Source organism: Dendropsophus ebraccatus, chromosome 12, assembly GCF_027789765.1.
Source record: "Dendropsophus ebraccatus isolate aDenEbr1 chromosome 12, aDenEbr1.pat, whole genome shotgun sequence".
Classification (NCBI taxonomy): Eukaryota; Metazoa; Chordata; class Amphibia; order Anura; family Hylidae; genus Dendropsophus; species Dendropsophus ebraccatus.
The window spans coordinates 51397951-51411010 of NC_091465.1; the positions used below are offsets into that span (position 1 = coordinate 51397951).

General features: G+C 39.5%; 1 protein-coding gene across 3 annotated transcripts in view; it reads right to left on the reverse strand.

Moving 5' to 3' along the window:
* Positions 1-4307: 4307 nt before the first annotated feature.
* BRSK1 (BR serine/threonine kinase 1) overlaps positions 4308-13060 on the reverse strand; it is a 227696-nt gene continuing 218943 nt past the window's right edge. For 2 of the 3 annotated variants that reach the window (XM_069947612.1, XM_069947611.1), the window contains exons 17-19: positions 10192-10372; positions 8369-8458; positions 4308-7023 (exon numbers count right to left, since the gene is read on the reverse strand). In XM_069947612.1, the coding sequence (XP_069803713.1) occupies positions 6800-7023; positions 8369-8458; positions 10192-10372 (495 nt within the window). In that variant the 3' untranslated portion in view covers positions 4308-6799. The remainder of the gene's footprint in view (positions 7024-8368; positions 8459-10191; positions 10373-13060) is intronic. The other variant, XM_069947613.1, reaches the window with a different exon arrangement.

Sequence of the window (13060 nt, forward strand, 5' to 3'; positions counted from 1 at the left end):
CCCTGTGTGCCTCATAGAGCTAATATCAGACTCTCCTCTTCCAGGCTGGGCTGTCCTGCTCTGTGGTTTGTCCATAAGATTGCTGACATGGAGGGGTATTTGACCATGCCCCACCCCAGTGTCCACCACTGAGCCTGTATATTCCTATGGTGGACATTGGGGGGCAGGGCATGGTCACATGATCCTCCATGTTGGCCATTTTATGGACAGGCTCATCACAGAGCAGGACAACACAGACTGGAGGGGGGAAGTGTGATTTTAGCTCTTTGAGGTACACAGAGAGCTGCTGTTAGTAAGTAACATGAATACACTCACTTATAATACACTAAAACTATTTAACTATAAAGTGGTCAACCCCTTTAAGTATCTAAATAACATATCAAGATGCAGCCTAGGATCTGGTATTAATGGCAGATGTGATTATAGTGCATTGGTTTACATTGACATGGATTTGACCAAAAAGAGCCCTTGTCGTGTCCAAGGCGGTAATAATCACTTTCAGTCTTACCTTCATTCACTTGTATCAACCTTTCAGGTATTATTCATCGCATTTATAGTCTACAAAACTAGGAGAAAGCGTGCTATTATGACTCACTGGCATTGTAGCCATTCCGAAATCAGGCATGTTTACTGCATGTCACAAAAAAACTAAAACCAATGTAGGAGATTTATCAACCATGGTGTAAAGTGAAACTGGCTCAGTTGCCCCTAGCAACCAATCAGATTCTACCTTTCATTTTCCAAAGAGTCTGTTAGGGATGAAAGGTGGAATCTGATTGGTTGCTAGGGGCAACTGAGACAGTTTCACTTTACACCATGTTTGATAAATATCCCCCAATGTGTTTATGCACCTAGTCCATATTGTGACCAGGTTGTATTGAATTGAAGCATAGAATGGTAAAGTTAGGGGGCAGTCACACAAAAATTGGGGACATTACGGATAGGAAAGGTGCGTAATGGATTTGTTCCACCCCTGGCATAATGTATCTATATCATGTTTTCCTGCTGCCGTCATGATATCGATACATCATGCCGGGCTGGGAATGAATCCATTACTCACCATCCCTGTCTGTAACGTCTGCAAAACATAGGGTTTGTTGGCGGTAACTAATCACTAATGCCAAGGTTCAATGGATCAGAAGAGCCAAGACTATTAAAAAGGATGTTCTGGTTTTAATTCTCTATGGCTCAAGGTCTTCCCAAAGTAGCAGAAATCTATAAAAATGCCACAGGACCTACAAGGGCACAGGCAACTCTATAGCCTGACGTACTGTGACATCTTTACCATTGATCCCTACAACCACTTTCTTTATTTGGCGGGATGGTACACACTATTTTATCAAATGAGACTGTTCCCTTAAAATAAAGTTGCAAAGCAGCATTAGACATGTTGTGTTGCAACATGTCTGGTCTTCTATTTCTGATGGACACACCGCTGGCAGCAACTTTTTTCCAATGATGTTTTTGTTTCCAGTTCTTTTCTTTGTGACCAAAGCCTCTCTATACAGTTATTACATTGTACTTAAAGATATAATATATAAAGCAGATGATGATTTTGCTTTTTCCCAGTTCCAGCATATATTTCATTTATTGACAAGAAAGTACCAGGAAACCATTTTGTTCATATTTTTACCATTTGTAATTGGTTTTAGAGCATAATTTAACTTAGAGATAAAACCAAAACCAAATAAAATGCAGGTTGAAAAGAAAACAGAAACAATCAAGTAAACTCCAAAGGGGTGGAGGCTGTAAAACAGAAATGAGAAGGAACGTAATAGAACAGTGAAGTGTAAAAGAACAAAGGCAGAAGAAGGACGGGCATGTTGTGGGAGAAGTTCTACACTTCTCCTCTTAGAAAACACATTCTCGATATTCAGCAGAACTTTACTTGTCCGGAACGGACAGTCAAGGGGTGGAAGACAGAAAAGAAAGGATAATGGAACATTTACATACATTTCATCTGGAGTAATGTGCACGCCAGCATGCATTGTAGTCCACACCACCATTAAACTCCCTGCAGGGGCTGCATTAACCTCGAAAGCACTTACCAGTCAAACACAGTTCCAAACTTTGGAGGTTAATACATTACAATGTCCAGTTTGGCATACAGTTCTAACATAAGACCCAAGTAAAACATTGTTCTGCATTCCCACCTCCCACCCCCAAACTGTGGAATGTGATGAGAAACGTTATTGGTAAACTTACATCAAATGTATCATTCCTGTTATTTCTATTCAGCATTGATGTAATGTCAAGTCACATGACCTATGAGCAATGTTTATTGTGAACAAGAAAAAAAAGTTCCATTCTCCATTATAGCATTAAAAATAATAACTTTGGTATTTGGTTGATTTCTCCTCTTGCAAACACAGAATGCTGTTCCGCAGTGACCCTTCAAAAGATGTCTTGGAATGTAAATGAATATTGATATAAATGACTATTAAAGGGAAGCTTTAATTAAATATACCACCTTAAACTGCCATCAAAGTGGTATATAGTATGGTTATAGCTTTTTAAGATGTGATATGGGCCGTTCAACATAAACTGTATTGTAGACCTGTGAAGAGTCACAAAGGGTATTCATGGAGTTCTTCAGAGCCATGAATTCCTGCCATTACAAGCCACCTCCAAGGACATCCAGCACATGTGCTAATGAGGTCGGTTTACGTCACTTCTTGGTACATGTGCTGGGTGCTACTGGAGCTGGCTTGTAGTGACAGGGCTGCATTACTCCAGATAAGACCATGGAAGCCCTTGTGACTCTTCACGAGTATCACTTGCTACTAGGGTTCGGATGGACTCAAGCATGCTCGAGGTTCGCTCATCTCTACTTGCTACTTTATTACTTGATTTTTATTTCTAAGAGTCACATCTTCACAATGCTATTACCACTATAACACTATGTTGGTGGTTTAAAGGGGATATATTTGCTGACGGATGCCTTTTGGATGATGTAAGAAGAAAAATTTAAAGCGTTGACTGTGTGTGTATCATTCATTGTTTGCTATAATAAAAGTGAATTGTGGCTGTTATGTTCAATTGTATGTTCAAAGCATTCTTATTCAGGATTATGCTGGTCTGTCCTGTCACCTTCTTGTGTTGGCAACTTAAGTTTTAGTTAATATATTAATTAAAACAGATTTGTTGTCTAGCAGATAAGAAACTTCCCTGCTAATAATTTCTCTTTTACAAAAAAAAAATATGGCGTATCAAGGGTTACGTAGGCCTGCTCTAGACATGGCACTGCTGACACTTGGATCTATTGGCTGCATCTACTTGTGGGAAAAGAGCATTATACATGATATGTGGACTGTCACTATAACAGAATAGTATTAACAAGGTGGCAAGGATTGGGTGGTTGTGATTAGAATTACACAATATACAAAAAGTACGGTAGCTCTTTTTCACTTTGCATACTTTTTTGCAACAGAGCATTGCATGGCTTCTAAGACTCTGCACGCCTCAAGGAGACACCTTACTCTACTAGTCCCAGACTTACACAATGTTCACAATGTTTTTTCATTGAATTTTTTATGTGAAGAAAACTTTTTTTGCCTCTATAATCTCAACTATTTGTTTTAGCAGACTTTCTTCAAAAGTGACTTTCTTTTGTCTAAAATTCTCGGTCCTTCACAGTATCTCTCCTTTTCATCTTGACTGAGAATGTTTGAGAATTCTAACTAGTTATAAATGGATAGTAACAGTGTTACATAATTATGGGGGTAAAACATGTTTCGGGAAATGCTAATCCCCTGTAAACAAGTTCTATTTCTGGTGGCAGAACCCTTCCTACTGGTAGCTCTGAGAGGCAGGGGAGCTAGTTTACAATCTATTTTATTATTACTGAGCAGCTCATCTTCAGAACAGATGGATCCTGCTGCCCAGAAGTGTTTAGCTGAATCAGTAAAATTTATGGCTTGAGAAGTCAATTTTAAACTGTGTAGATTAGGTCTTATTAATGGTATTTGCCTTCTGTAGAAATTATCTTTCCATTTAACTTAAAGTACATCCCGTAAATCTTTGACTTGTACTCTCAGGCTGTCTTCAGAATTTCAAATTTTAATTTAAATTCCCTTCCCATGAGCTTAAATGTGTTTTTAACGCTGATAAAAAATACTTGAGTGTCGGTAGATTTCTACTCTATTTCTTTCCCACAAGACGGTGCTCACCAAGTTATAGTTGCATCTAGTGGATGTTGTGGGGATCGCAGGCTTTACCAAAAGTTATGTCTGAAGATTGTTACTTCAGTTATGGGCTACGTTCACACACTGTCAAAATGGCAGTCTTTTTTAATTGGACGTCTGTCATTTAACTGCAAATAACGGTAGTTTTTTTTTTATAATGGTTGACATTAGTCGTATAATCACGGCTGTTGTTATAAAATAAAGTCCATTTTTTGCTGTTAAATTATGGCCAATAAAAACACTGTGACGTTGTGTTAACATAGCCTGGGCCTGTTAAAGAGACTTTCTTAGCAACTGTGGGGAATACCATATATATGCTACATATGTTTAAGCAGTGGATCTTCTATCAAAGGTCTTTTGTAGATGTTCCGAAACTTTCAGATGGACAACGACTGGACCAAAGTATGACAAAATCATCAAGACAATTTTTAAAAAAAGCATATTTATATATGTACATGCAAAATGCCTATTTCTATTACAGACTGTGAACATGTAAAAGCCTTGAAAGCGTGTCATATTTTGGTATCCAAATTTGTTGCCCATTTTATACACAACCCTTGTCCTACCATGTATATTAAAAAAAAAACACAATGCAATACTGGTTAAAATGCATACACAACAAGCAGGCACCTACATCCGTCTCAAGATATCTTCTCTCTCGGTGTAAATGCATAACCTTCAATTGAATAGACAAGTTTAAACATATGTTTCTTTGTCCTTTAATCCTCCAGTTAATCCAAAGTGAATGGTGCATTAGGTATGTTAGCCATTTAAAGAGATCCAACCCCATTGACTTGGTAGAGATTGCATAATGTTTTACAAAAAAAATAAATAAATAAAGAACAGGTAATAGAGACAATGAAGAATGTTGACAAAGGCAATGCATTATTAGGACTCAGGCCTCCAGAAGAGAACCATATATCCCATATTTAGGTAAGAACCAAGGCGTCTTTTAAAAATATCAACATTATTATATTAATAATGATTTTTTTCTGATTTTCATCATTTCATGTTTTTCAGATCGTCACTTCTTAGATGCTCTTTTCCACCTCCTTCCTTACAACCATTCATGTTGGGACATGACAATCTATCAGGGTATCAATTTAATGTGTAATGAGAATGCTCTTTAATAAAAAGAGACAAAAGCACTTTGTTAAAATATACAATTATCACCCCAACTGTTTCAGTGGGCGACCTTTTGTCAGTTATATGGGATCTAAAGGAAAGATACATAAATATTCTATAAATATATCTATATTTGTCACCCGTGCAACCAGGTGACTTCCACACTAAACGAGAGTCGTATGATGAATAATACGGATGGCGTCACAGTGGAGAGAAAACCGTGACATTTCAATGGTATGGCACATTTAGGGATTATAGAGATTTCCCAATCTAGAGGTGCCTTATTGCCATAGTAATTATGTTATAGCAGCTGATCGGATAGAGGAAAACAGCCGACAAAAGGGCTTTATAACAGATGCACAGCCTTTCTGAGACCTAGCTTTGTTCAATTCAATGAATAATTCTGCTTGCACCCCTGAATATATATCAAACATATAGGCAAATTGTATATAGTATAACTAAGCATTTGAAGGAAATCTGTATTCCATAGAAAGTAAAAAAAAAACTAATTACAGTCAGACAGAAGAGGATATGTGTGCTGGTCTTGCTAACTGGTAGCAAAACCTCTTCATTTCTAATATGGATGGCTGTGGTAAGGATTAGTTGAATCTGTGGTCGGCTTGTGGTCACTATGGCACATGTGGATTGCACATGCAGTGTTACAGCACAAGCCCTTTGATCTTGATGTTCAAAAGAACTTGTCATGAATAGAAATCGGCTCTCCTAATCTACAATTGAGTTTCAATGGCCAAAGGTCATCAGGTTTTTTTGATCCTGCACAAGTGAGATATGGACGCTACATAAAGGTGCTGGATGTGCCGCAGCCACAATAGGAATGAAACAATCTGAGCCAAGAAAATTAATGGAGAATGCAGTTTGGGGCATGTGGTTTGACAACAGCTGCTTCTGAGAAACAAAAAGTAAAGAACAAAACTAGAGAAAAAAAAAACATACAAAAAAAATTGAAACTAAAGAGCCCCACACCCAGACAATTTCCAATGAAATAAATAAATATATTAAAAATAAGAATAACCGTATTAATGAAGAATTGCAGTTTCTTCATAGATTTGTTTCCTTCTGGTTTATTTTCTTGAATTCCATTTGTTTTCTTTTTTTTTGTCATTTTTGATTTTTTGGAAATATTTACATCTTCACAGTAACGCCAACCTTTAACTCCTCTCGCTCATTCTTCTCTGTGTATGTGCTCATTGTTCTGTATGTTCGTGCACTTGTACATGTACTGTATGTGTATCAATGATTTTGTCAAACCTTAGGTATGCATAACGGTATATCCTGCCACGCACAGAAGCGTGTGTACACCTGGGATAGGATATATGTCTGTGTACCTATTGATTTATGTAAGCGGATCCATGTGAGTTTTCTCTCAGACATCAGGGTGCTGCGTTCTCTTGCGTTGTTTTGTTCAGTTTTTTTTATTGTTCATTCATAGCTGTGCCAGATACATCCTGGCAATTATAGTTTCCCCATGGTCATGGCTGTGTTTGCGTTCCGTTGGAAGCCAAAAGTTTCTTGTCTTTGGAGGAGCCTCTCCGGTGGTGTTCTGCCATGTCAGGCTCGGAGCGGCGCGAGTTCTGGCAGCTTCTAGTTGGAGTTCCAGGCGGTCGGCTTTGCTGTCCGTTCTTCTCATCTGGTGGCAAGAAGAGAAGATGATCCAAGGAACACTCCATCTGGGTTCTTGTTGTTACATTTGCTCCTAAATGAAATCATCAATTGCACTTATCTCTCATAGAAGTCACTTAAAACCTAACATTCAAATACAGAGATGAATATACAGTAGAATAAATCATACCCCACTGCTATATAAAATTATTGGAAACAAAGCATTTGTGACACCTATATGAAACAATAAAGTAACCACCCACCCCATTGCTGTATCTGACATAGTGGAAGGACACATGACTATAATAGGGATTATGGTGATATGGGGCCCTGCTTGCCAGCAGTGTGTCACTGTTTGAACCAGCAGCCACAGCAAACAGATTCATATAGTTCCTATCAAGTTCAATACTGTTGGGTACCCCTGCCCACAGCCGGAAAATACTATATATGCTTATTAAATAATTGATCAATACCAAATTTTGGACTTAAAAGTAGTAATGCTGTTAATGAATAAAGAAGAAAAAAATGTTCCATGTTTTATTGCATGCATTTTTATGTAGGTATCATTTCCTAAAAGCCAAAATGAAGGCACTATAGAATGTGCCCACAGGTTTGTTATATAGACCTCGAGCACTCTGTGTGATTTGTACTCTGTTAGCCAATGTTCTCTCTTGTCTAAACACCAATGAGATGCACATGAGAACAGTAAGAACGTAGAGGGAAATTTATCAAGGGTTCTGTGCCTATTTTTTGGTGAATAATTGGATAGTTCACCCATTTTTAGTCTAAGTTCTATTTTTGAACCAGTATTTGACAGGCGAATATTTGTGAGATGCATCGTATAATCCGGGATTAGCGCCCAATTTATCATTTGCGACTTTTTAAAAAGTCACACAAACAGATGCAGGCTTACGTCTGGTCAGTACCAGGTGAATATAATTGTGCAATTTTTTTCATATTTGCGACTTTTTACTTAGATACATTTACTATGGCAGTGCTACATTTTAATTAATCAGTCACAAGATATTAGAACAAAATACACACCAATCCCCATTAGAATAGTTGCACACATTAGACTCCTTAAAAAATGTCCCCCATATAGTTTTGTAAGAAAAGGTAACCCACTTTTTTGGGATGAAGAAATCTCCAAAAACAAAGCTAAGATCGAACTACATTCTTAGATTTTTCCTAAAGGATCCAATACGGTGATTTCTGCTTGAATAGTGGAATTATATGAATACTGTAGTGTTGATCGTATCTGCATATGGCTTGCTAGTTCTAAATAACTTAATGAGGAGTTTTTATCACTTTCACTACAGAAAAACTACTTTAACAATTTTACTTCTACTAGAGCTGCTGGCCATTTTTTCCCATCCTGTATCAGGGCACTAACCATTAAAAATCCCCTTTCATATCATTATGTAGACATATATACATACCTGCCAAGGCCTGAACTGACGGCTGGTCGTGTGTGCTCAGCAGTTGTGCCTGAATAGTCTCTACAACCCTTTTAAATCGGCGGCTAGGACCTAGATAATAAGCAAAAAGAAGCAAATAAATCCATGCAATAAAAATGGCAAATGTCATAAAAGCTGGAAATCAAAGAACTTTAAATTTAGTCTAGCAAAATTTACAAAACTTCTAGCAACTACAAAAAAGGCACACTAGTACAGTCTGCCCCCAAATATAAATATGGATTAAAATGAATAGGTGTAGAAAAATTCTAACTATTACACATGAATCAGATAGAGAACGAGCAATTTAAGGTTGGGTAGAAGCTTGTAAACTTCTATATACCTCACTAGTCTCCTTACATATAAAGCGACTTGCACACTATCTTCCTAAAAAGGTACTGTACTATGGGAAAGACCCTATGATAAGGCACATGCACCTATTAATTGTGCAGTCTGACCTTAGAGCAGCAAGTTATAGAGCAGGAGGAGTGGAGCAGATTGATATAATGGATCATTTTGTGGGAAAATATTAGTTAGTTGTCCAGGAGTTCTTAAAGGAAACTGACAGCACAGAAGTGTATATATTCCTGCTGCCAGTTTCCCATTGCCGGCCGATCACACAAGCAGTGCATACCTCCATTTTGCTCTGCTGGGTGATCCGACGCATTCCTAAAAAAAATAATCTTTATCCCCGGGCTTTCATTGTCACTTGTACCGATAGGTGGCACCACTTACCTCGATCCTGTTGGATTGGCTATCTGTAGATAGAGTTTGCTCTTAGACAGACTCTTTGTACAGATTGCCAATATTACTGATCTATGCTATGCTATGGCAGTATCAGTATATGAAACGAAAAGTTTAAAAAAAAAAGTTAAAAAGTAAAAACTTTAAAAAATATTTAAAAAAAATGTTTATAAAACTTACCCCAATAATAGTTTACAATTACCTCCTTGCCCATTATTAAATAAAAAAAAATAAAAACCATATTATATATCTTAACTAGCTGAATTGCCCGATCTCTTAAAATATCAAAATATATTTCCCGCAAGGTGAGCAGCCTGAATGAAAAGAAGGGGGAAAAAAACTGAATTGCTGATTTTTTAATACAACTGAAAAAAATTAATAAAAAGCGATCAAAATATTTCTTTTAAACTGTTATGAAACCAATAAAAAATGAGAGATCATGGCGCAAAAAATGAGTCCCCCAACAAGCCCTGTAGGTGGAAAAATAAAAGCATTATGGCTCTTAGAAGGTGAGGAGGCGACACTGCTTCATTGTGACCTAAACATCTGTGCATCAATGACCTCAGTCATGAGTGGGTTAACATAAAGTTGCAGATACAAAGATACAGAACATGTTCAAGAACATGAATGAATTCCACATTGCAATGAATCTTTGTGATTAGGGCAGACTGTCCTTGGTGGCTAAAGCACATCTTCCCCTGGGGCTTGTACCATTGTAATGATTTGTGCCATGGTGGGAGGACACGTGTCCATCAGAAAAGTTGCTGTCATAAACCCTGAAAGCAGAGCTGTCAATCATTGTTCTGCTTCATGTAACTATATCACACAATGTTTCACAAGTCCAGCGAGCAGAATGGTGAATGACAGGCCAGCTCTTCAAATGCTTCTTACAGGAGCCAAGTCATATGTCATTCCCTACAGAGGAGACCAGCACACCCTTTCAGACATCTTAAATACATGGCATGTGTGATGTAGTGGCAGCATGTAATCCGTTAGATTAATTTATGTCTCCTTCAAATAAAACGCTGTCAGCCCTCTCCTGTTTGTCTGTTCGTCTGGTATACCTGATATTAGAGTGAAGGTCACAGAGTAGATGCCATTCTCTTTTTGTGCCTCAGCTCCCTCTGAGTAACTGATGTCCACCTGAAATTTGACAGGTTTCTGAAATACAGATGGACCCCCTGATGACTTGTACTCTGCTCTGAAGCTGGTCTGAGAGATCACGCTGTGACTTAAGCTTGGGATCTGGAGGAGACAAAAATTCAGAAAATTCAGAAGACCCCGCATTTGTTAGAATAGGCTGGTTAATGATGAACTGCAAATCCCAGAATTGTATGAACTTAAAGCTTACAAGGCTGCATTGTGTAAAAGTTTTTCTTTTAAGGCAAAATGTACTAAAGAGCTATCCGCAGCCATGCTGATCAGCTGCTCAGTGCTGTACTACACAGTGAACTGAGTTTGTCTCCATTGTGTAGCAGGTGGCGATGTGTAACTACAGCTCAGGACTTCTTTAAGTGAACAGGGGCTGTAGTGATACATTACCACCGTAACATAGTGAAGAGAGCCAAACTCTTGTAGATCATCAGTACATTTTGCCCCAAACACTCCTTTAATTTAGTCTTAAAACCCGTCTGGTTGCACTGGTGACTCATTTTAAAGGGGTAGTGCGGCGCTAAACAATTATTCACAAAATAACACACATTACAAAGTTACACAACTTTGTAATGTATGTTATGTATGTGAATGGCCCCCTTCCCCATGTTTCCCCCCACCCATGCTAGACCCGGAAGTGTGGTGCAATATACTCACTGCATCTCGTGTCGACCCCCGCCCGCCATCTTGGGACAATGACATAGTCTTCGGGAGGCCAGCCAATGACATAGTCTTCGGGAGGCCAGGGAACTCCGTCCCTCATGCCAGCCCCCCTCTGCCGCATCATAACTGTGCTCAGACGCGATTGGCTGAGCACAGTTATGCTCAGCCAATCGCGGCTGAGCTGCTGATAACGCGGCAGAGGGGGGCCAGCATGAGGGATGGATGGAGCAGTTCGGCTGGCCTCCCGAAGACTGTCATTGTCCCAAGATGATGGACGGGGGTCGACACGAGATGCGGTAAGTATATTGCACCACACTTCCGGGCCTAGCGTGGGTGGGGGGAAACACGGGGAAGGGGTCCATTCACATACATAACATACATTACAAAGTTGTATAACTTTGTAATGTGTGTTATTTTGTGAATAATTGTTTAGCTCCGCACTACCCCTTTAAGGCTATGTTCACACAGCATATTTTTTATGACAAGAACGGCCGTTGGTCATAAAATAATGCACTGCATTGAACTCTATGTAAACAGCGGCCGTTGTTCCCATCCTGTATTGAACAATCGCCGTTGTTCGCTACAGCCACACAAATAATTGACTTGTCAATTATTTACGGCCGCTAGTGCATGCTCTGTCGCCGTTCTGACGGCCGTACATTGCATTGAACTCTATGGTTAATTGGATTGCAGGCACACCTCCAGGAATATTAACCCTATTCCACATGTTTGTGTCATCAGCAAGTAAACAAACCTTACCTACCAAACCTTCTACTATGTCACTTACAAACATATTAAAAAGAATAGGACCCCAAACAGACCCTTGTGGCACACCACTTGTAACCAGTCCCTGCTCAGAATATACACCATTAACAACAACCCTCTAACATGTATCCTGCAGCCAACCACAAATCCACTCTAACTTTAAATCAATTAGATTAGTCTGACATGATTTGTCCTCAGTAAAGCCATGCTGGTTTTTAGGTGAGCCATTATCTTCTTTTTTAGAAGAGTTTCTATAAATTTTACTACAGATGTTATGCTAACTGGCCTGTAGTCACTGGGTTCTTCTCCCCTTCTTGTGGATGGGTATAACATTGGCTGTTCTGCAATCATCAGGAACATCTTCTGTTAGCAGGGATTAGTTATACAGATCTATCAGGGGGGCAGCAATCACAGATCTAAAGGGGGACACCATCTAGACCAGTCATGTCAAACTCTGGCCCGCGGGCCAAATCTGGCCCGTGGTGCCCTTATTTTTGGCCCGCGAGGCAATTCAGAGTTTTAATTACATCTGGCCCGCCATAGCTACTATATTAGAGACTATGGAGGAGGACTGGCTACTATATGAGACTATTGGGGAGGGCTGGCTACTATATAAGAGACTAGGGGGTGCGCTGGATACTACATGAGACTATGGGGGAGGGTCGGCTACTATATGAGATTGTTGGGGAGGGCTGGCTACTATATGAGACTACTAGGGAGGGCTGGCTATTATATGAGACTATAGGGGAGGGCTGGCTACTATATGAGACTACTAGGGAGGGCTGGCTACTATATGAGACTACTAGGGAGGGCTGGCTATTATATGAGACTATAGGAGAGGGCTGGCTACTATATGAGACTACTGGGGAGGGCTGGCTACTATATAAGAGACTATGGGGGAAGGCTGGCTACTATATGAGACTATGGGGAGGGCTGGCTACTATATAAGAGACTATGGGGGAGGGCTGGCTACTATATTAGAGACTATAGGGGAGGGCTGAATACTATATGAGACTACTGGCTACTATATAACATGCTATGGGGGAGGGCTGGCTTCTATATAACATACTATGGGGGAGGGCTTGCTACTATATAAGAGACTATGGGGAGGACTGGCTAATATAAAAGAGACTATTGGGGAGGGCTGGCTACTATATGAGACTATTGGGGAGGGCTGGCTACTATATGAGACTATTAGGGAGGGCTGGCTACTATATAAGACTATTAGGGAGGGCTGGCTACTATATGAGACTATTAGGGAGGGCTGGATACTATATGAGACTATTGGGGAGGGCTGGCTAATATATAAGAGACTATTGGGGAGGGCTGGTTACTATATGGGAAACTTGGGGG